This window comes from Coregonus clupeaformis, chromosome 17 (genome assembly GCF_020615455.1).
Source record: "Coregonus clupeaformis isolate EN_2021a chromosome 17, ASM2061545v1, whole genome shotgun sequence".
Classification (NCBI taxonomy): domain Eukaryota; kingdom Metazoa; phylum Chordata; class Actinopteri; order Salmoniformes; family Salmonidae; genus Coregonus; species Coregonus clupeaformis.
In genome coordinates this window covers 34,992,161-35,012,750 of record NC_059208.1, presented here as the reverse complement: position 1 = coordinate 35,012,750, position 20,590 = coordinate 34,992,161, and the positions used below count along the sequence as shown (strand labels likewise).

At 46.3% G+C, this 20,590-nt stretch overlaps 1 protein-coding gene across 2 annotated transcripts in view; it reads right to left on the bottom strand.

Moving 5' to 3' along the window:
* LOC121586306 (ephrin-A3) overlaps positions 1–17,376 on the bottom strand; it is a 104,653-nt gene extending 87,277 nt beyond the window's left edge. For both annotated transcript variants that reach the window (XM_041902899.1, XM_041902900.1), the window contains exon 1: positions 16,484–17,376. In XM_041902899.1, coding sequence (XP_041758833.1) covers positions 16,484–16,593 — 110 coding nt within the window. In that variant the 5' untranslated portion in view covers positions 16,594–17,376. The remainder of the gene's footprint in view (positions 1–16,483) is intronic.
* Positions 17,377–20,590: the final 3,214 nt, after the last annotated feature.

Here is a 20,590-nt window from a genome sequence, read left to right as displayed (position 1 = left end):
CATGTAGTAAGCAAAAAAGTGTTAAACAAATCAAAATATATTTTATATTTGAGATTCTTCAAACAGCCACCCTTTGCCTTGATGACAGCTTTGCACACTCTTTGCATTCTCTCAACCAGCTTCATGAGGTAGTCACCTGGAATGCATTTCAATTAACAGGTGTGCCTTCTTAAAAGTTAATTTGTGGAATTTCTTTCCTTCTTAATGCGTTTGAGCCAATCAGTTGTGACAAGGTCTACAGAAGATAGTCCTTTTTGGTGAAAGACCAAGTCCATATTATGGCAAGAACAGCTCAAATATGCAAAGAAAAATGACAGTCCATCATTACTTTAACACATGAAGGTCAGTCAATACGGAACATTTCAAGAACTTTGAACGTTTCTTCAAGTGCAGTCGCAAAAACCATCAAGCGCTAGGATGAAACTGGTTCTCATGAGGACCACCACATGAATGGAAGACCCAGAGTTATCTCTGCTGCAGAGGATAAGTTCATTAGAGTTACCAGCCTCAGAAATTGCAACCCAAATAAATGCTTCACAGAGTTCAATTCACAGACACATCTCAACATCAACTGTTCAGAGGAAACTGTGTGAATAAGGCCTTTATGGTTGAATTGCTGCAAAGAAACCACTACTAAAGGACACCAATAAGAAGAAAAGACCTGCTTGGGCCAAGAAACATGAGCAATGGACATTAGACCGGTGGGAATTTGTCCTTTGGTCTGGAATCCAAATTGGAGATTTTTGGGTCCAACCGCCGTGTCTTTGTGAGACGCGGTGTGGGTGAACGGTTGATCTCTGCATGTGTAGTTCCCACCGTAAAGCATGGAGGAGGAAGTGTTAAAGTAATGATGCATTGTCATTTCTCATTGCTTATTTGAGCTGTTCTTATCATAATATGGACTTGGTGTGCAAAGCTCTAATCAAGGCAAAGGGTGGCTATTTGAAGAATCTCAAATCTCAAATATATTTTGATTTGTTTAACACTTTTTGGTTACTACATGATTCCATATTTGTTATTTAATAGTTTTGATGTCTTCACTATTATTCTACAATGTAGAAAATAGTAAAAATAAAGAAAAACCCTTGAATGAGTAGGTGTTCTAAAACTTTTGACCGGTAGTGTATATACAGTTGAAGTCGGAAGTTTACATACACCTTAGCCAAATACATTTAAACTCAGTTTTTCACAATTCCTGACATTTAATCCGAGTAAAAATTCCCTGTTTTAGGTCAGTTAGGATCACCAATTTATTTTAAGAATGTGAAATGTCAGAATAATAGTAGAGAGGATGATTTATTTCAGCTTTTATTTATTTCATCACATTCCCAGTGGGTCAGAAGTTTACATACACTCAATTAGTATTTGGTAGCATTGCCTTTAAATTGTTTAACTTGGGTCAAACGTTTCGGGTAGCCTTCCACAAGCTTCCCACAATTTTGGCCCATTCCTCCTGACAGAGCTGGTGTAACTGAGTCTGGTTTGAAGGACTCCTTGCTCGCACACGCTTTTTCAGTTCTGCCCACACATTTTCTATAGGATTTTCTATAGGATATATTTTTTTTTGGGGGGTGGATCAGCTTAATATTGCAGATAGATTGTATCTTCTATCAATGTAATTGTCTGCATCACTTCCAATCCCCCATGTTTTTTATATATATACTCCCCTTTATTACTTTTCAACCCCGCCATCCTTTCCCTACTTGGAGTAATATATATAGTATATATATATATATTTTTTGCTCCTGAACTTCTTCTACTCGCAACCTCTCCGATCATTTTCATGATGTCCATCCGGTTTGCTTCTATATGCCATATCTTTCTAACTGTGCTCTTTCCCAAAAGCTCCCAACATACAACCTATATACTTATTATGGACACAGTATGCTTACATTATTAGCTATCTTTGTTATTATTTGTTGTTATTTGTTATTAGTCCCATCCTTTAACTCTATTCAACACCATCCATATAGGATTTCTATTTGCCATATATATTTCAACCGTACTGTGATGTTTTACAAAAGTTCTGAACCTTTCTATTCTCATTGCTTCTACATATTGTGAATTAAAAATAAACATTTTTGCTAAAATTATTATTATATTATTGATCGATTGACTATGACTTTTCAGATCACGCAGTAATGCTATCTGCAAGGTTAGCTCCAGGTAAATATTGCAATCCTTTAGCCATTCCTGGACCTGTGTCCAAAAACAAGCTACAAATGGACAGAACCAAAACAAATGATCTAATGATTCTGTCTCTTCACAGCAAAATCTGCAGAGCTGGGAAGATTGTATCCCCCATATAAATAACATTCTATTGGTAGCAAGAATTTTATATAATAATTTAAATTGAAAGATTCTAATTTTTGAATCCGGTGTCGTTTTGCGTGTCAGTTCATAAACACTATGCCATGGGATCGGTACGTCAAAGATCTCTTCCCAACTATTTTGCAATCTATATGGGACGGCTGTCAATCCTTTGGTCCTTAAGTGAAACTGATATACTTTTTTCTTTATCACAGTTTTCCTTAACCAATTATGTTCTTTAATGCAAGGCCGACAGACAAGTTCCTTACTTTCTCCCCCTTCCACTTTCCTCTTCCACTTTTGCGGTAAGGCTGCAATTATTTGGTTGTAATTTTGGGTAGAGCAGACATTTCCATATGTTTTTGTTAGCTTCATGTGCGACATAACTCCACCAGTCCTACCGATGATATCATTTACGAAGATTATACCTTTTTTAAACATTCTGTCCAAAAATAAAGGTTTTTTGTCAATTAGTATATTTGAATTTAACCACAATATTTGTTGCATTATTTGTTCTGTCGTTTCTGGAGGATTCAATTGAAATTGCAACCAACTTTCTATGGCTTGTTGTCACGATCGTCGTATTGAATAGACCAAGGCGCAGCGTGATGAACGAACATGGTTAAACTTTATTATCTTTAGTGATAATAGACAACAATAAACAAAACAAGAAACGACTCGTGAAGTCCACGGTAACAATGACCAACACAGAACAAAAACCCACAAACACAAAGGGAAAACAGACAGTTTAAATATGGCTCCCAATCAGAGACAACCAACGACAGCTGACACTCGTTGCCTCTGATTGGGAGTCACTCTAGCCAACATAGAAATAAACACAACAGAATGAACACACCCTGGCTCAACATATAGAGTCCCAGAGCCAGGGTGTGACAGTACCCCCCCCTAAAGGCGCGGACTGCGACCGCGCCTCAACTTGAACAAAACAGGGGAGGGCTGGGTGGGCATTCCTCCTCGGCGGCGGTTCTGGCTCCGGCCTTGCCCACCACCCTCCAATAAACCCCCATAGCGCCCCTGGTCCAGTCTGGCCCCGCTGGCTGGAGCTGAACTGGACGTAGCAGGAGCGGTTAGCTTCAGCTCCGTAGTGGAGCAGTTGACCGGTACCTTACCAGGCACCGGTGACCCAGGCACGGGTTGTGCTGGACTGACGACGCGCACCCCTGGCTTGGTGCGTGGAGGAGGAACGGGCCTTACCAGGCTGACGACGCGCACCCCTGGCTTGGTGCGTGGAGGAGGAACGGGCCTTACCAGGCTGACGACTCGCACCCCTGGCATAGTGCGAGTAGCAGGAACAGGCCGGGCCGGGCTGGCGACGCGCACCGTAGGCTTGGTGCGTGGAGCAGCAACGGGCCTTACCAGGCTGACGTCTCGCACCCCCTGGCTTGGTGCGAGTAGCAGGAACAGGCCGGACCGGGCTGGCGACGCGCACCGTAGGCTTGGTGCGTGGAGGAGGAACGGGCCTTACCAGGCTGACGTCTCGCACCCCTGGCTTGGTGCGAGTAGCAGGAACAGGCCGGACCGGGCTGGCGACGCACACCGTAGGCTTGGTGCGAGGATCAGGGACAGGCCGGACCGGGCTGGCGACGCACACCGTAGGCTTGGTGCGAGGAGCAGGGACAGGCCGGACTGGGCTGGCGACGCACACCGTAGGCTTGGTGCGTGGAGCAGGGACAGGCCGAACTGGGCTGGCGACGCACACCGTAGGCTTGGTGCGTGGAGCAGGAACAGGCCGGACCGGGCTGGCGACGCACACTGTAGGCTTGGTGCGAGGAGCAGGGACAGGCCGGACCGGGCTGGCGACGCACACCGTAGGCTTGGTGCGTGGAGCAGGGACAGGCCGGACTGGGCTGGCGACGCACACCGTAGGCTTGGTGCGTGGAGCAGGGACAGGCCGGACTGGGCTGGCGACGCACACCGTAGGCTTGGTGCGTGGAGCAGGGACAGGCCGGACTGGGCTGGCGACGCACACCGTAGGCTTGGTGCGTGGAGCAGGGACAGGCCGGACTGGGCTGGCGACGCACACCGTAGGCTTGGTGCGTGGAGCAGGGACAGGCCGGACTGGGCTGGCGACGCACACCGTAGGCTTGGTGCGTGGATCAGGGACAGGCCGGACCGGGCTGGCGACGCGCACCGTACACTTGGTGCGAGGGGCCGGAACAGGCCGGACCGTACTGGGGACACACACCACTGGCTCTACCTCGGGATCTGGAACGGGCCGGACCGGACTGGTAACACACCCCAGTACCTCTCGCCGTGCCTCTACACCTTCCTTCCCTACTTTGACCAGTGGCCCCCGTAACCTGGTGGCCTTCTGAATCCGCCCCTTTTCTGCCTCCGTCAGCCCCGTCGTCCATGCCGTGTGCCCCCCTAAAATTTTCTGGGGTTGCCTCTCGCCTGTCCGACGTTGACACTGCTGACGCCGCTGCTCCTCTCTCGCCAGGGCCTTAATCCTAGCCCATGGCCCTTTTCCCCCGAGCATGTCCTCCCAGGACCACACTTTGCCCACCTGGGCCATCGCCAACCTCTCCATCTCCTTTCCCGGCGCTTCCTCCCATGTCCAGTCCAAGATCTGCCCCTGGACACGCTGCTTGGTCCTTGTACGGTGGGTTCTTCTGTCACGATCGTCGTATTGAATAGACCAAGGCGCAGCGTGATGAACGAACATGGTTAAACTTTATTATCTTTAGTGATAATAGACAACAATAAACAAAACAAGAAACGACTCGTGAAGTCCACGGTAACAATGACCAACACGGAACAAAAACCCACAAACACAAAGGGAAAACAGACAGTTTAAATATGGCTCCCAATCAGAGACAACCAACGACAGCTGACACTCGTTGCCTCTGATTGGGAGTCACTCTAGCCAACATAGAAATAAACACAACAGAATGAACACACCCTGGCTCAACATATAGAGTCCCAGAGCCAGGGTGTGACACTTGTTTTAGAAATAGATATATTTTCAAATAACTGCAAATTAGTTGTTTGTAACGATCCCTGCAGTCTGAGTCGGTTTCTGTCTGGGTATTAGTTTTTCTGCTCGGGATCTCCAGTTTCCCGAGGGTTCTGGAACGCTCCCTGCCTGGTTGCCGGGCAACGTTGCTAGGCGGGAGCTCTCTTGATTTCCGCACCTGCATCCCATCAGCAATCTGCACACCTGGTCCTGATCATCACCCTTCTTAGGCTCTGTCCTAACATCCATTCCCTGCCGGATCGATAGCCATGAACAGTATGTTTGTCCGTGTATCAGCCTTGGAACTTCTAGCGTTAGTTTTGTTGTTTTGCACCTTTTTGACTTGCTGTATACTTACCTCCGTTTTGTTCTATCTGCAGTCACTCACCCGGAACCTTCACCCAACCTCTGCCTGATGGTCGGCGGCTGCCGAGCCATTACTGGACCTACCACTGCACCCTCAACAACCCATCCACGCCACCCGCTCTGTTCCCTGGATTATTCAGCCTCACTCGTGGATCTATTAAATAAACACTCACCTTTGTTTCAATTTACCTTGTCCTGGTCTGCTTCTGGGTTCTGGCTTAGTAAACCGTGACAGAACGATCCGGCCAGTAATGAACCCAGCGGACCTGGACTCTGTTCGCCATGCCATTACCCATCAGGAGAAGATGTTGGGCCATCATAGCACGGAGCTACAGGAGATCGCGTTGGCAGTTCGGAACCTTTCTACCGGTCTGACGGAGGTCCAGAACCAGCGCAAGTTTCCGGTGGAGGATCCACTACCGGTTTCACCCATCTCGCCTGCCGCTTCTGGAGCTGTGTCCTTCCGTGAGCCCAAGGTTCCGACCGCGGATAAATATGAGGGGGAGCTGGGAAGATGCCGTTCTTTCCTTATGCAGTGTGGGTTAGTGTTCGATCTACAGCCCTACTCTTATGCCACAGACAAGGCTAGGATAGCCTTTGTGATTGAGTTGCTGCGTGGTCGAGCGCTGGAGTGGGCTTCAGCCGTTTGGGAACGACAAGACCCCTGCATGGCTTCATACCAGGGTTCACGGCCGAGATGAGGAAGCTCTTCGACCATTCCGTCCGAGGGAGGGACGCAGCTAGGCGCCTGTTTTCGCTTCACCAAGGAACTCGCAGCGTGGCCGACTTCGTGATCGAGTTCAAGACGTTGGCTGTGGAGAGTGGGTGGAATGAGGAGTCTCTGCAAGCGGCCTTTTACCAGGGTCTGTCGGAGCAGCTCAAGGATGAGTTGATCTCCTATCCGGAGCCTAGTGACCTGGACAGCTTGGTAGCCTTGTCTATTCGGGTGGATAATCGAGTCCGAGAGCGAAGGAGGGAGAAGCAATGGGTTCCGTCCAATCGATCAGCTTCTCAGGTTCCAGTCGGGTCGGGATTGGACCAGAATACGTCGATCATCGTCCACCACACAGGATTAGTGGAGAGGTCCTGTCTCCCGATTCTGAACCAATGCAAGTAGGGCGGCACGGGTTAACCAAGGAGGAACGCCAACTCAGACGTAGGACTAACTGTTGCCTCTACTGTGGTGGTTCGGGACATTACCTCGCCACCTGTTCCCGGCGGTCGTCAAACTGCGCGGCTCGCTAAAGTTGGGAGGACTTTTAGCGAGCCAGTTTCGACCTCTCAATACCTCTGTCAGACCCGTTTCCCGGCTACCCTTATGAACAGGAATCAGAGCTTAGCGATTAACGCTTTATCGATTCAGGTGCCGATGGAAGCTTTCTTGATGCCGAGTTGGTGGAACAGCTGGGGCTTTCCAAGGAGCAATTGCCGGAAGCCATTGAAGCGACCACTCTGAACGGCAGTAGTCTGGCACGTATCACGATGAGGACTGAACCGGTTAAGATGCTGTTGTCGGGGGAATCATTCGGAGATGATTTCATTCTTCATTCTGCCGTCTTCCCATGTTCCTCTGGTCCTTGGATACCCCTGGCTGAAGGAACACAATCCCACGTTCGATTGGGTGACGGGCAAGGTAACGAGTTGGAGCCTTGATTGTCATGCTAACTGTCTCAAGACTGCCTGTCCCCATTCGGTTCCCAGTCAGGTGATTGAGGCTAAACCCCCAGATTTGTCCCTGGTTCCCGAGACATATCACGATTTGGGGAAGTGTTCCAGTAAGCAGAAGGCTCTGTCACTCCCTCCCCACCGACCATATGATTGTGCCATCAACCTGTTCCCTGGAGCTGTCTATCCCAAGGGAAGGTTATACAGTATCTCCCGACCTGAACGTGAGGCTTTGGAGACCTACATCAAGGAGTCCCTAGCTGCTGGTCTCGTTCGTCCCTCGTCATCACCCCTGGGGGCAGGATTCTTCTTTGTGGGTAAGAAGGATGGCTCTCTTCGACCGTGTATTGATTATCGGGGGTTGAATGACATCACGGTCAAGAACAAGTATCCCCCTGCCCTTGATGAGTTCTGCCTTCGACTCCTTACAGGGTGCTACGGTGTTCACCAAGCTAGACCTACGCAATGCGTATCACATGGTCCGGATCAGAGAGGGGGACGAGTGGTTGACGGGTTTCAATACACCGATGGGTCACTTCGAGTATCAGGTGATGCCGTTTGGACTGACCAATGCTCCAGCGGTATTCCAGAGTATGGTGAACGACGTCCTGAGAGATATGATCGGTCTCTTTGTGTTTGTTTACCTGGATGACATTCTGATCTTCTCGAAGGAACCTTCCGACCACGTCCAGCATGTCCGGCAGGTTCTGCAGCGATTGTTGGAGAATCGCCTGTTCGTGAAGGCCGAGAAGTGCGAGTTTCACGCCCACACGACATCCTTTCTCGGTACATCATCTCCAGGGGAGAGATTAGGATGGACCAGGAGAAGGTTAGAGCGGTTCTGGAATGGGCCCAGCCCGGTACGAGATTGCAGCTCCAGAGATTTTTGGGGTTTGCGAATTTCTACCGCAGATTCATCCGGGATTACAGCCGTGTGGCCGCTCCGTTAACTGCCTTGACTTCCAGTATCAGGACCTTCAAGTGGAATCCGGAGGCGGATCGAGCGTTTCTGGATTTGAAGAGGCGATTCACCAACGCACCGATTCTCTCTCAGCCGGACACGGCCCGTCAGTTCGTCGTTGAAGTGGACCCGCGTCTGATGTGGGAGTTGGCGCCATCCTGTCGCAGCGATGCTCCACGGACAGTAAACTCCATCCCTGCGCCTACTACTCTCGTCGCCTTTCGCCTGCGGAGAGGAATTACGATGTGGGTAACCGGGAGCTTCTCGCGGTGAAACTTGCCTTGGAGGAGTGGCGCCACTGGTTGGAGGGGGCGGAGCAACCGTTTATTGTCTGGACTGACCACAAGAATCTTGCTTACGTGCAATCGGCTAGAACGTCTCAACTCCCCGTCAGGCCAGGTGGGCGTTGTTTTTCGGACGATTCAATTTTTCCCTGACGTTCCGACCTGGATCTAGAACGGCAAGGCGGACGCCTTGTCCCGGATGTTCTCCAAGACGGAGGAGAGTGGGTCCAAGACCGAGACAATTCTCCCCGGAACTGCGTCGTGGGAGCTGTTAGGTGGAAGATTGAGGAGGAGGTGATGGCGGCCCTTCGACGCAGCCCGGTCCCGGTAACGGTCCACCCGGTCGGTTGTTTGTGCCAGAGTCGGGTTCGTCCTGCTGTCCTCAAATGGTCCCACGCCAGCAAGATGGCTTGTCACCCTGGCGTGGCGCTCGGACGATGGCGTTTCTTCGCAGACGTTTTTGGTGGCCTGCCATGGCCGAGGATACTCGGGGTTATGTTGCTGCCTGTCCAGTGTGTGCGCAGAATAAGAGTACCAATCGGCCCAGCTCTGGACTACTTCACCCCTTCCTATTCCCCGGCGACCATGGTCGCATCTGGCCCTGGACTTTGTCACTGGGTTGCCCGTTTCTGAGGGAAACACGGTCGTTCTGACTATCGTGGACAGATTCAGCAAGTTCGCCCACTTTGTGCCTATTGCCAAGCTTCCCTCTGCCTCGAAGACGTCCGAGATCCTGGTTAGGGGAGGTTTTCAGGGTCCACGGTTTGCCCAGTGATATCGTTTCCGACCGTGGCCCTCAGTTTACCTCTGCTGTCTGGAAGTCCTTCTGTTTGGCCATTGGAGCTACAGTCAGCCTCACATCTGGTTTTCACCCCCAATCTAATGGTCAGGCGGAGAGAGCCAACCAGAAGATGGAATCCACGCTACGCTGCCTTGTCTCCTCCAACCCCCACCTCCTGGGTCTCTCAGTTGCCTTGGGTTGAGTATGCCCACAATACTCTCCCTACATCTGCCACTGGGATGTCTCCCTTCCAGTGCCTGTATGGCTACCAACCTCCCTTGTTCCCTTCTCAGGAGAAGGAGCTCTCAGTGCCCTCTGTTCAGGCCCATATTCGTCGTTGCCACCGGACCTGGCATCGGGCCAGAAAGGCACTCCTTAGAGTTTCGGACCGGTATCAGCTCCAGGCGAATCGTCGCCGGATCCCCGCTCCCACCTATACCATCGGAGATAGGGTCTGGTTGGCCACACGGGATCTTCCTTTACGGACTGAGTCTAGGAAGTTGTTACCGAAGTTCATTGGTCCGTTTGTGGTGGAGAAGGTGATCAATCCGGTGGCAGTTCGACTCAAACTACCGAGGACGCTCAGAGTCCATCCCACCTTTCATGTCTCCTGCCTCAAGCCTGTTCTCCTCAGTCCTCTGTTGCCTCCTCCGCCTCCTCCTCCTCCTCCTCGGATGATCGGAGGTGGTCCTGCCTACACGGTGCGACGCATCATGGATTCCAGACGGCGGGGCCGGGGTTTCCAGTATCTCGTGGACTGGGAGGGGTATGGTCCTGAGGAGAGGAGTTGGATTCGCGGCGACAGATCCTAGATGCTGACCTCATTCGTGACTTCTACCGCCTCCATCCTGGCGCTCCCGGGGAGTCCGCCCGGTGGCGTTCGTCGGAGGGGGGGTACTGTAACGATCCCTGCAGTCTGAGTCGGTTTCTGTCTGGGTATTAGTTTTTCTGCTCGGGATCTCCAGTTTCCCGAGGGTTCTGGAACGCTCCCTGCCTGGTTGCCGGGCAACGTTGCTAGGCGGAGCTCTCTTGATTTCCGCACCTGCATCCCATCAGCAATCTGCACACCTGGTCCTGATCATCACCCTTCTTAGGCTCTGTCCTAACATCCATTCCCTGCCGGATCGATAGCCATGAACAGTATGTTTGTCCGTGTATCAGCCTTGGAACTTCTAGCGTTAGTTTTGTTGTTTTGCACCTTTTTGACTTGCTGTATACTTACCTCCGTTTTGTTCTATCTGCAGTCACTCACCCGGAACCTTCACCCAACCTCTGCCTGATGGTCGGCGGCTGCCGAGCCATTACTGGACCTACCACTGCACCCTCAACAACCCATCCACGCCACCCGCTCTGTTCCCTGGATTATTCAGCCTCACTCGTGGATCTATTAAATAAACACTCACCTTTGTTTCAATTTACCTTGTCCTGGTCTGCTTCTGGGTTCTGGCTTAGTAAACCGTGACATTGTTGTAATCTGAATAAAGGGAAAAAGGCCTTTCTTGAACATTGGGTGAGACAATCTTACTAATTTGCTTGAGAACCAGTTCGGACTTAAGTATAACTTTTGTATGACTGAAGCTTTTAGTGATAGGTCTAATGCTTTAATATTTAATAATTTCTGTCCTCCGAATTCATATTCATTATATAAATATGCCCTTTTAATTTTGTCTGGCTTGCCGTTCCAAATCAAATTGAATATTTTACCTTGACTTTGTTGTCCTTAAGCCATTTTGCCACAACTTTGGAAGTATGCTTGGGGTCATTGTCCATTTGGAAGACCCATTTGCGACCAAGCTTTAACTTCCTGACTGATGTCTTGAGATGTTGCTTCAATATATCCACATAATTTTCCTTCCTCATGATGCTATCTATTTTGTGAAATGCACCAGTCCCTCCTGCAGCAAAGCACCCCCACAGCATGATACTGCCACCCCCATGCTTCATGGTTGGGATGGTGTTCTTCGGCTTGCAAGTGTCCCCCTTTTTCCTCCAAACATAACGATGGTCATTATGGCCAAACAGTTCTATTTTGGTTTCATCAGACCAGAGGACATTTCTCCAAAAAGTACGATCTTTGTCCCCATGTGCAGTTGCAAACCGTAGTCTGGCTTTTTTATGGCGGTTTTGGAGCAGTGGCTTCTTCCTTGCTGAGCGATACAGGACTCATTTTACTGTGGATATAGATACTTTTGTACCTGTTTCCTCCAGCATCTTCACAAGGTCCTTTGCTAGGATTGATTTGCACTTTTCGCACCAAAGTACGTTCATCTCTAGGAGACAGAACGCTTCTCCTTCCTGAGCAGTATGACGGCAGTGTGGTCACATGGTGTTTATACTTGCGTACTATTGTTTGTACAGATGAACGTGGTACCTTCAGGCGTTTGGAAATTGCTCCCAAGGATGAACCAGACTTGTGGAGGTCTACAAAACATTTTCTGAGGTCTTGGCTGATTTCTTTTGATTTTCCCATGATGTCAAGCAAAGAGGCACTGAGTTTGAAGGTAGGCCTTGAAATACATCCACAGGTACACCTCCAATTGACTCAAATGATGTCAATTAGCCTATCCGAAGCTTCTAAAGCCATGACATCATTTCCTGGATTTTTCCAAGCTGTTTAAAGGCACAGTCAATTTAGTGTCTGTAAACTTCTAACCTACTGGAATTGTGATACAGTGAATTATAAGTGAAATAATCTGTCTGTAAACAATTGTTGGAAAAATTACTTGTGTCATGCACAAAGTAGATGTCCTAACCGACTTGCTAAAACTATAGTTTGTTAACAAGAAATGTGTGGAGTGGTTGAAAAACAAGTTTTAATGACTCCAACCTAAGTGTATGTAAACTTCCGACTTCAACTGTATATATATATCCCAATGCCCCAGGGCAGTGATTGGGGACATTGCTCTGTGTAGGGAGCCGTCTTTCGGATGGGACATTAAACGGGTGTCCTGACTCTCTGTTGTCACTAAAGATACCATGGCACTTATCGTAACAGTAGAGGGGTAAACTCGGTGTCCTGGTTAAATTCCCATCATGGCCACCTAATCATCCCAAGCTTCCAATTGGCTCATTCATCCCCCCTCCCCTCCTCTACCCTGTAACTATTCCCCAGGTCGTTACTGTAAATGAGAATGTGTTCTCAGTCAACTTACCTGGTAAAATAAGAGGTAAATAAAAATAATACAAATCTTCCTTTTAATTTTTCATCAGAATAAAACCCATAACAAGCTGTTTTCATGACCTTAGCACAAACAGCTTGGTTTTCATGTGATCCCATTTTTCACAGCTGGATTTTTTCTGTAGCCATCTGGGCTGAATGCTTTGCTCAAGGGTACAACAAACAGCGAGGCCTCCTCACCCAGAGTTCAGCCCTGAAAGCCCCTGGTCCCTTGCCCTCTGCCCTGGCCTCAGCTCCTCCCTGTTCCCCCTGAGGTAGTATCTAATGCTGGGGTGGGTAAGTGAGGCTTGCAGCGGGATGTGGACAGGGGCTGCATCCCAAAAGGCACCTTATTCCCTATATAGTGCACTACTTTTGACCAGGACCCATAGGACTTTGTTCAAAAGTAGTACACTATATAAGGAATAGGGTAACAATTTGAGATTAACCAACGATGCTGAAGTGGCCTAAAGCCTACGGCCTATAAGGCTTGATCGCTTATCAGTATTCTTGCCATAGCCTCTGTGGATTTGTCTGCTACCTGCAAACTGGGTCAATTTTTGCATTATTTTACAGATTCTTATCTCAATGTGGAGGAGGGGAAAATGTTGTACAAACACACACACACACACACACATTGCCCCACACAGATACACTAATTATCATTGGAATATATTAAAATGAAAATATATTCATATAAATGTTATATTAAGGTGCCAATGTGCCAACACTTGATGAATGACTATACCGTACAATGCCTGGGCATACTCCTCACGCTGTGCAAGTCATACAACACACACCAAATGAATAATTAACAATGATAAATAATACTAATAGAGAATGTGACACCACAAACCTGCAAAATCCTCACAGCACTTTGAATATGTGCTGGTAATGCTAATGATTCTCCTTTAATATGCCTCCTCTATTGAGATTCAAACTGACATACGTAATTGCTATCGCAACCAGAGCTAGTTGGAATTTGACTAGGTGTTCGTTTGCACTGTTGGTTGTGTACATAAGAAGTGATTGAGATACCTTGAATATAATATACTGCCTGCAAGCCTCACATGCCCATAACTCAAGCCTCACATACCTAAACTGATAGCGTTATCTGAAATATTTCTGAATTATCATTCAGATGCATTCAAACAACTCTATTGTATACATGTAATTATCTTTGATATTATCTTTCCGAATGAGTATATGTCCCAAATGGCACCCTATTCCCTATATATAGTGTACTTTTCACCAGAACCCTATGGGCCCTGGTCAAAAGTAGTGCACTATAAAGGGAATAGGGTACCATTTGGGATGCACCCTGGGTTTTGGAGGTGAATGAGGAAATAAGAGCAGATGGGGGGGGGCGGTAATGAGACACGCACAAAAAAAGGAATTGAGGGGGACAGGCTGGCCATGAGAGAGTAGAAAAATAAGAGAAAGAGGGAGGTAAATAACCAAGTATGAGCTAGAGAGAGGAGATACAGGAGAGAGGCCAGTGTCTGAGGTGAATATAAATGGACAAAACGAAGAGGAGGAAAACAGATAGATAGTGAAAAAGAGAGAGCAAGAGAGAGAGACGAGGGAGAGAGGGAGAGAGAAAGTGAGCAAGAGGGGGTGAGGGGAGAAGATAAAAGAATGTGAGAAAGATGGATTCAATGTTAACTAATGAGAGGACAAAGGCACCAGATACCCCATCGATCTCTGCTGCAGAGGTATTGAGTTAGAGGTCTGGAGATGTTTACCTACAGTATAGTTACCTACTGTAGCAGGATTGTTATGACCAAGGAGATATAGAAGAAGAAGAGTAAGAGGGGGCAGGTTTCTGGGGTGGGGTGGTCGTGTGTGTGCACGCGTGCAAGTGCGTGTGCGTTTGTTTGTTTGTGCATGTGTGTGTGTGAGGGGGGGAGGGGGGAGATGTTATGTAAGATAGCCCACTATTCCTATTTGAGATGATTAGATTGGCTAGTCATAATTTAGGCTAATAATATAACTCAATCACTGTTCGCAAAAAAACGTTAAATGCAGCGCGTAGTGGCTTAGAGTAGACCTAGGCTGTAAGATATATGTTTCTTTGAAGGGGAAAAATGTGGCCTTTTATAAACACATTTCATGCAATTCTACTACATTTCATATTACTGGAGACATTAGCAGAATCTTTTTTAATATGACAAAAATGACAGGGTAGCCTACTCTGCTGACACTGACAAACAGATCAATAAAAATGCCGTTTTCTGCAACCATCTAATAGGCCTAAGAAAAGGAGAGACACAAACACAATATGACGTCTATCTAACCTGGAGTAGTAATTTATTGTGAAAAAACTAACTTTAAAGTGGCACAGACCCAATGATAAAGACAGTGAATATGCACATTCACCGGGGATTAGTGCGATTAACCGAAATATCGGTTATTGTTCGTTTTTAAACAACTAATTGACCAGATGTCGGTTCAATTATTTGAATTCCAATTGCAGTTTCTGTAGAGATAAATCAGATCAAGCCTGAACTGTGTGATGTTGTAGTTTCCAACAGGCCAATATTCTACATAGTTTAGTGCCGAAAACATGGTAATTAACCACAATGACCATAATCCATTGCGCGCCCGCTTAAATTTGGAAATAAATAATAAAGTCATCAAATAAAACAAATATTTTATTAAAGTAATGTGAATAAATTAGTTAATAAGTGATATGCAGTAATGGGCAATCACTACCATCATGGGACTTTTATTAATTGTATTAATTGTTACAGCATTCAACCCACATAACGCATAATGCATTTAATGTGCGAAACCAAAATTTTTCATAATCTAACCGAAAACGAACCGACCTCAAAAAGCACTAATCGCTCAGCACTACTGGGGATATGGCCGATGCGCTCCGCTGGTGCCAATAAGATTATTAAGTTGAGCATTTTGATAACTAAAGACAGATTAGAGTCTTTTCACTGTCTTCACTTTACAGTAATAGCCATTTGCTTTCCAAACTATGTTTTTCTGCAATTGTATTTAGAAATAATGCGATATGCCTGGCTGCCTGACCCACTCTCTGCTTTTCATTGACAGTCGCAACTCAACAATCATCTATTTGGTATTTGCCCCGCGCGCTGCCCAAATTGCGGCCCCTTTCGACTGTAGGCTGTGTGATTTAAAACAACACACAGCTTATTTTCTTCAAGAAGCTAATGATCCTCTGTGGCCAAATCATGCTTTCTGGTGTAGTAGCCCATTTTGAATGATTATATTTATTTCTGTATAGACAGTAGGCTAATTAGGCTACATAATTTAGGCAATATAATTCCATTTTAAATAGCTTCCCCTAGCCTTATGGACGCACCACCTATGGGGGGGCCAAAGAAAGCAGACAATATCAGAATGGATTGCAGTCAGATGTAGAGGATTGAGTGTTTGTGAGAGAGTGAGATGGGGAGAGAGAGAGAGAGAGAGAGGGAGAGAGGGGGGGGTCATAGATGACAGATATGAGTCATTGTGGAGTAAGAGATGGACAGTGAGAACTGAGTTGGCCACATTAAATATTAATATAGAACACCAGGTACCTGTTTACATGGTGGAAATGAACATTACAGGAACACAATTGCCTGGTATTGGCTATAGTGTGTGTGTGTGTGTGTGTGTGTGTGTGTGTGTGTGTGTGTGTGTGTGTGTGTGTGTGTGTGTGTGTGTGTGTGTGTGTGTGTGTGTGTGTGTGTGTGTTATTGGAAATAGGCAAATTCTGTAATGTTCGGGATGGGGGTACAGTTATGGCATAGACATACTTTTAATGTCAAAATGCACATTGGGCATTCATCACACACTTTACATAATGATTTATACATACATTCATCTGTACATTCTGTAAAATAGTCACATTTTGTTAGGGGATGATCAATTCCTCATACTGACATCTGTCGTCGGGTTAGGTCCACAGCAACAAAGAAAACAAAGATAATAGTGTACTGTATTATACTTGTAGCCTACTTACTGTAAATTTGAGCTGTTCCAATAGACGGCATGTCGGTCGTTGGCTCGCGTCAGGTGCAAGTTTGTAAAGGCGAGCGCTATTAGACAGAGAGAAACCGTTGCGAGAGCCATAATCCCACTGTTCCTCGTTCTCTTTAGGCTACCTTCTTCGCTCTCAGTTCCGCCGTCCCAAACAGTGGGTCTCTCACAACATCCCAGCGGTCAAAACAACGCAGTTGAATAGTTTCCAGCAACCTTTGGGGCGGACGAATAGGCCTACTTGGCTTGGTTTACATGTTCTTCAATTCTAATTCCATTGCGACGAAGAATCCCATTTGGGCATTCTCCCCAACCCTATTCGTGCTTACTTTGCCTGCTGCGCAAGTTGAAGTCACCGTGCTTTGAGTAGGCTTTTACTTTTATGTTCCCTAATCCTCCACTGACCGAAAACAGTAGTGTGCTTAAAATAAGTGATAAGGCAAATTAGGCTGCCACAATTGACAACTGTAGTCCGAGAAGAAGCTGCAATTCTCCTCAACGTATCTCAAGACTATCTTTTCGTCTTGATTGGTCAAGCACAGCTGGCATTGAAGTTTCTCAAAATGTGTTTACATTATCCCTCTGTTGGTATTGGGTTCCTGTTTCGTTTTGACGATAATAGTCTACTTTGTCATTTTAAATTAGCCTCAGCTCAGACTGTCAATTGAGATTTCTACCTTGCCTTGTTACCCAGCCTCCTTGCTCCAGCCAAACGCAACGCCACGCCCACGGACGTTAGTTTATTCTCCGCAATGAAAGTATATAAGTAAAGTATATAGCGAACGACAGAGCAGAGGAAGAATTTAGTGTGAGGCTAGTTTCTATCTGCCGCCGCTTCCAAACCAGCCACGCGCTGCGCGTCCGTTGCCTCTACAATCCCGCCCTCTGATGGACAACATGCGCTCGCTCTGCCCATCCACGCTACCACTGTGTGTGTGTGTGTGTGATTCGCGCGTGTGCGTGTGATGCGGGCTTGTTTAATTTCCTAAATTCAGAGATATTTTAATTAACCTGTTTAATTTCGATGGTGGGTTTAAACACTATAAACGTCATAGTTTTAGGCATTACTGTGTTTGATTAACTATGCAAATTCTATAGGCCTATTATAACGGTTATTATCATATCTTGGGTGTAATTTTCATAAGTGGTTTTGGTGATGTGAGTGGGGATTTAAGTCTCCCTAATGTGAGTTTCTATAATCTGTCATTGGGTATACTAAATGCTTTGCATCTTGTGATTAGTTCTCACTGAAGTTCAAATTCATTGCAGAAAATGCTATATAGATTCTGCCAAAAGCACAGTAGATCTACAGCACTACTCTCTCCTCCTCACACACCTTCTCTCATGCACACACACTCTCACACACACTCTCTCACACACACACACACACACACACACACACACACACACACACACACACATGTCTATTTTGCTCTCAGTTCCCTTCACTCACTCGCTCCCTCTCTGTTGTTTTTGTCAGTGATGACCCCTCTTTTGAGTGCCCTCCAGGCATGTTGCCGTGGTGACTGGGAAAGGGGGATGAAAGAGAAAGAGAGTAGGCTACCAAACCTTTCCCACAACTCTCCCTCTCCTCTGTCCTTGCCTCTGTCTGTTCTTACGATGCCAGATCACTTGCTACTAGCATTTGTTATCCCTTTGTCACCCCTCACTCAAGAGGAATGCATTGCATCTCCATGGCATATCCCGGCCATCTCTTCACAAACCCTCTCTTTTTTATAACCTACACCTCATACTGTAAATAATGTCAATGAAGATCAGAAAATACTGAGATTGACATATTTAATATTCACATATTCCTATTTGAGTAACATGAATCATGTAGTAGGCCCTATGCATGTGCATGGGAAGGGTTGGCCTATATATGAGTGTGAGACTGTGAGTGTCTCAATGTAGGCTTTCTACAAACAAAAATATGTGAGCGGGAAGCATGGTCTAGTGGATTTGTTCATGTCATCAATAATCAAATGTGTTTAAATTTGATGTGTTGCGGATGTGCACATAGCATGTTTTTTTTTTGCCGTTGCTAGGCACTGCATGACAAACATTTGTAGCCTTACACTATAGAGAAGTTACCTTGTTTACTCTATATGCACAGTGATTAATTCATGAATGGTACCGGTATGGACATATTGATTATTTACATAATATATTATAATCAATCTACCTCTTCGTCTTCATATATCCTTGTTGGCCTATTATTGATTTACTAACAGAATTCAAATACAGAGAAATATTTTTTCTAAATGTTTCTCTTCTGCATCATCCATTTTGTCCTATCTCTATTTACCACACTTATTTTCTCGCTTTGTTTCTTTCATTTCTTATCTCACTTAATAATATTCACATTTTAAATTCAAACACCAAAGACCTACTTTGAATGAAGTGTTCACAGAATCCTGGGTATGAGAATGATCCCAAATAAACACATTTAGTGAGTGTAACCAACCATTATTAATAAGAAAAACAACAGTATTTGGTCACGAAGAAACATCTAACAATGATTTGTACAGTTACAAATCTCGTCATCTATGTCCCTGTCCCTCTCCCCATGTTCAGCGTTGTGTTAGTAAACCACAATGGCACGACCACCACACCCACCACACCCACGTCCCTAGTCTTCCCCGTCCTCTCCCTTTCTCACCCCTACTGCCTGACATGAATTTTCAATTCCTCTGTTTACCTAACCCCACTGTGCCAAAAACAAGTGAGATGGCGAGAGAGACCAAGTGAGAGCCTGGGAGACTATGGTGAGAGAGAAAAAAAGAGAGAGAGAGAGCAAGAGTTAAAGGGAGAAACTGAGAAGAGAGAAAGTTTAGGGAGGGGGAGAGAAAAAGACAAAGGACACCATAGCATGCCTGTTATGGTTATTGGCGATCAGGAGGATGGCAGGTCTGAACTCCAGGTGGGCCTTACTACTGTGTGTACCCTTGAGCATGGTACTTAACCTGATTCGCTCCAGCAAGTACCTAGCTGTACAAATGGTTAATGTGATTGGGAAGATATAGGCCCGGGATAATGGCATTTGCCAAGCAATCAAGAACAATGTTCCGCAATGTCAGGACATGATGAAAAGTGAGAGAGAGATAGTGAACGAGTGAATGAGGGGTGAACCTTCGGGGAATGAGCTGGGTATTGGTAAATGATCGTGGCAAATGAAAAAGAGGGGAGAAGAGGCAATATTGGTATTAAGAATGATGAGAGACATCATAACAGAGGTGCGAGACACATTAACAATAGGTGATTGATTTGTGTGTGTGTGTGTTTGCAAAATGGGTGTAGTGTGTTCGCAAAATTGGGGTAGCGACAATAATGGAACAATGGCATACAAACATGAAGAGAAAATTAAATAAAGGAAGGCAATCACTGCAGCAAGGGTCATCATCACCAATACATGATGGTCCCAACGGAGATTATTGAGAAGCAATGGGAGTGAAAGAGTAAGGGAGAGGGATGTCGAATGATAGCAAATTATGTTTTGACAGTCAGGAGGTGGTAGGGCATGGGGAAACGCCGAGAATAGATGCACTTTCAATGGCATGAAATATTGAAGAGAGGAGAGGAGAAAACAAGAGATGGGAGAGCAGCATGTGTCTGATGAGAAGACAAAAAGAGGAGTGTCGTTATTAGCATGAGTGACGCATGGAGTATTAAAGGAGAAAGAAGGAGGGAAGAGAAAGGAGGGAGATAAGAGGGGGGGATGTTTGAGGGTATAGGGGAAAGTCTTAGTTGTCTGTCACCATTGACTAGAAATCAATCAAAATAATACAACATCTCATTGCAACACGGATATGTAATGGAGCAGTACCATGAACATTTGATGATGCTTACATAAGCTATGTACAACAACACTTGACAGGTACAGGAACAAATATTGACAAGCATGATGACAGGCTGTAGTCTGGAAGCCATAACGTCTACTTGGGAAAACTGTAGGGTAAGCAAAACAACTTAAGAGATGATAGTTGATGGTACCTTACATCAAGTATTTGGTGGAGCCGAGCATGCATTTCTTTTATTAAGCCTCAGAGGATTGATTTTGTACGACAAAGCAAATGCACAATCAACAACA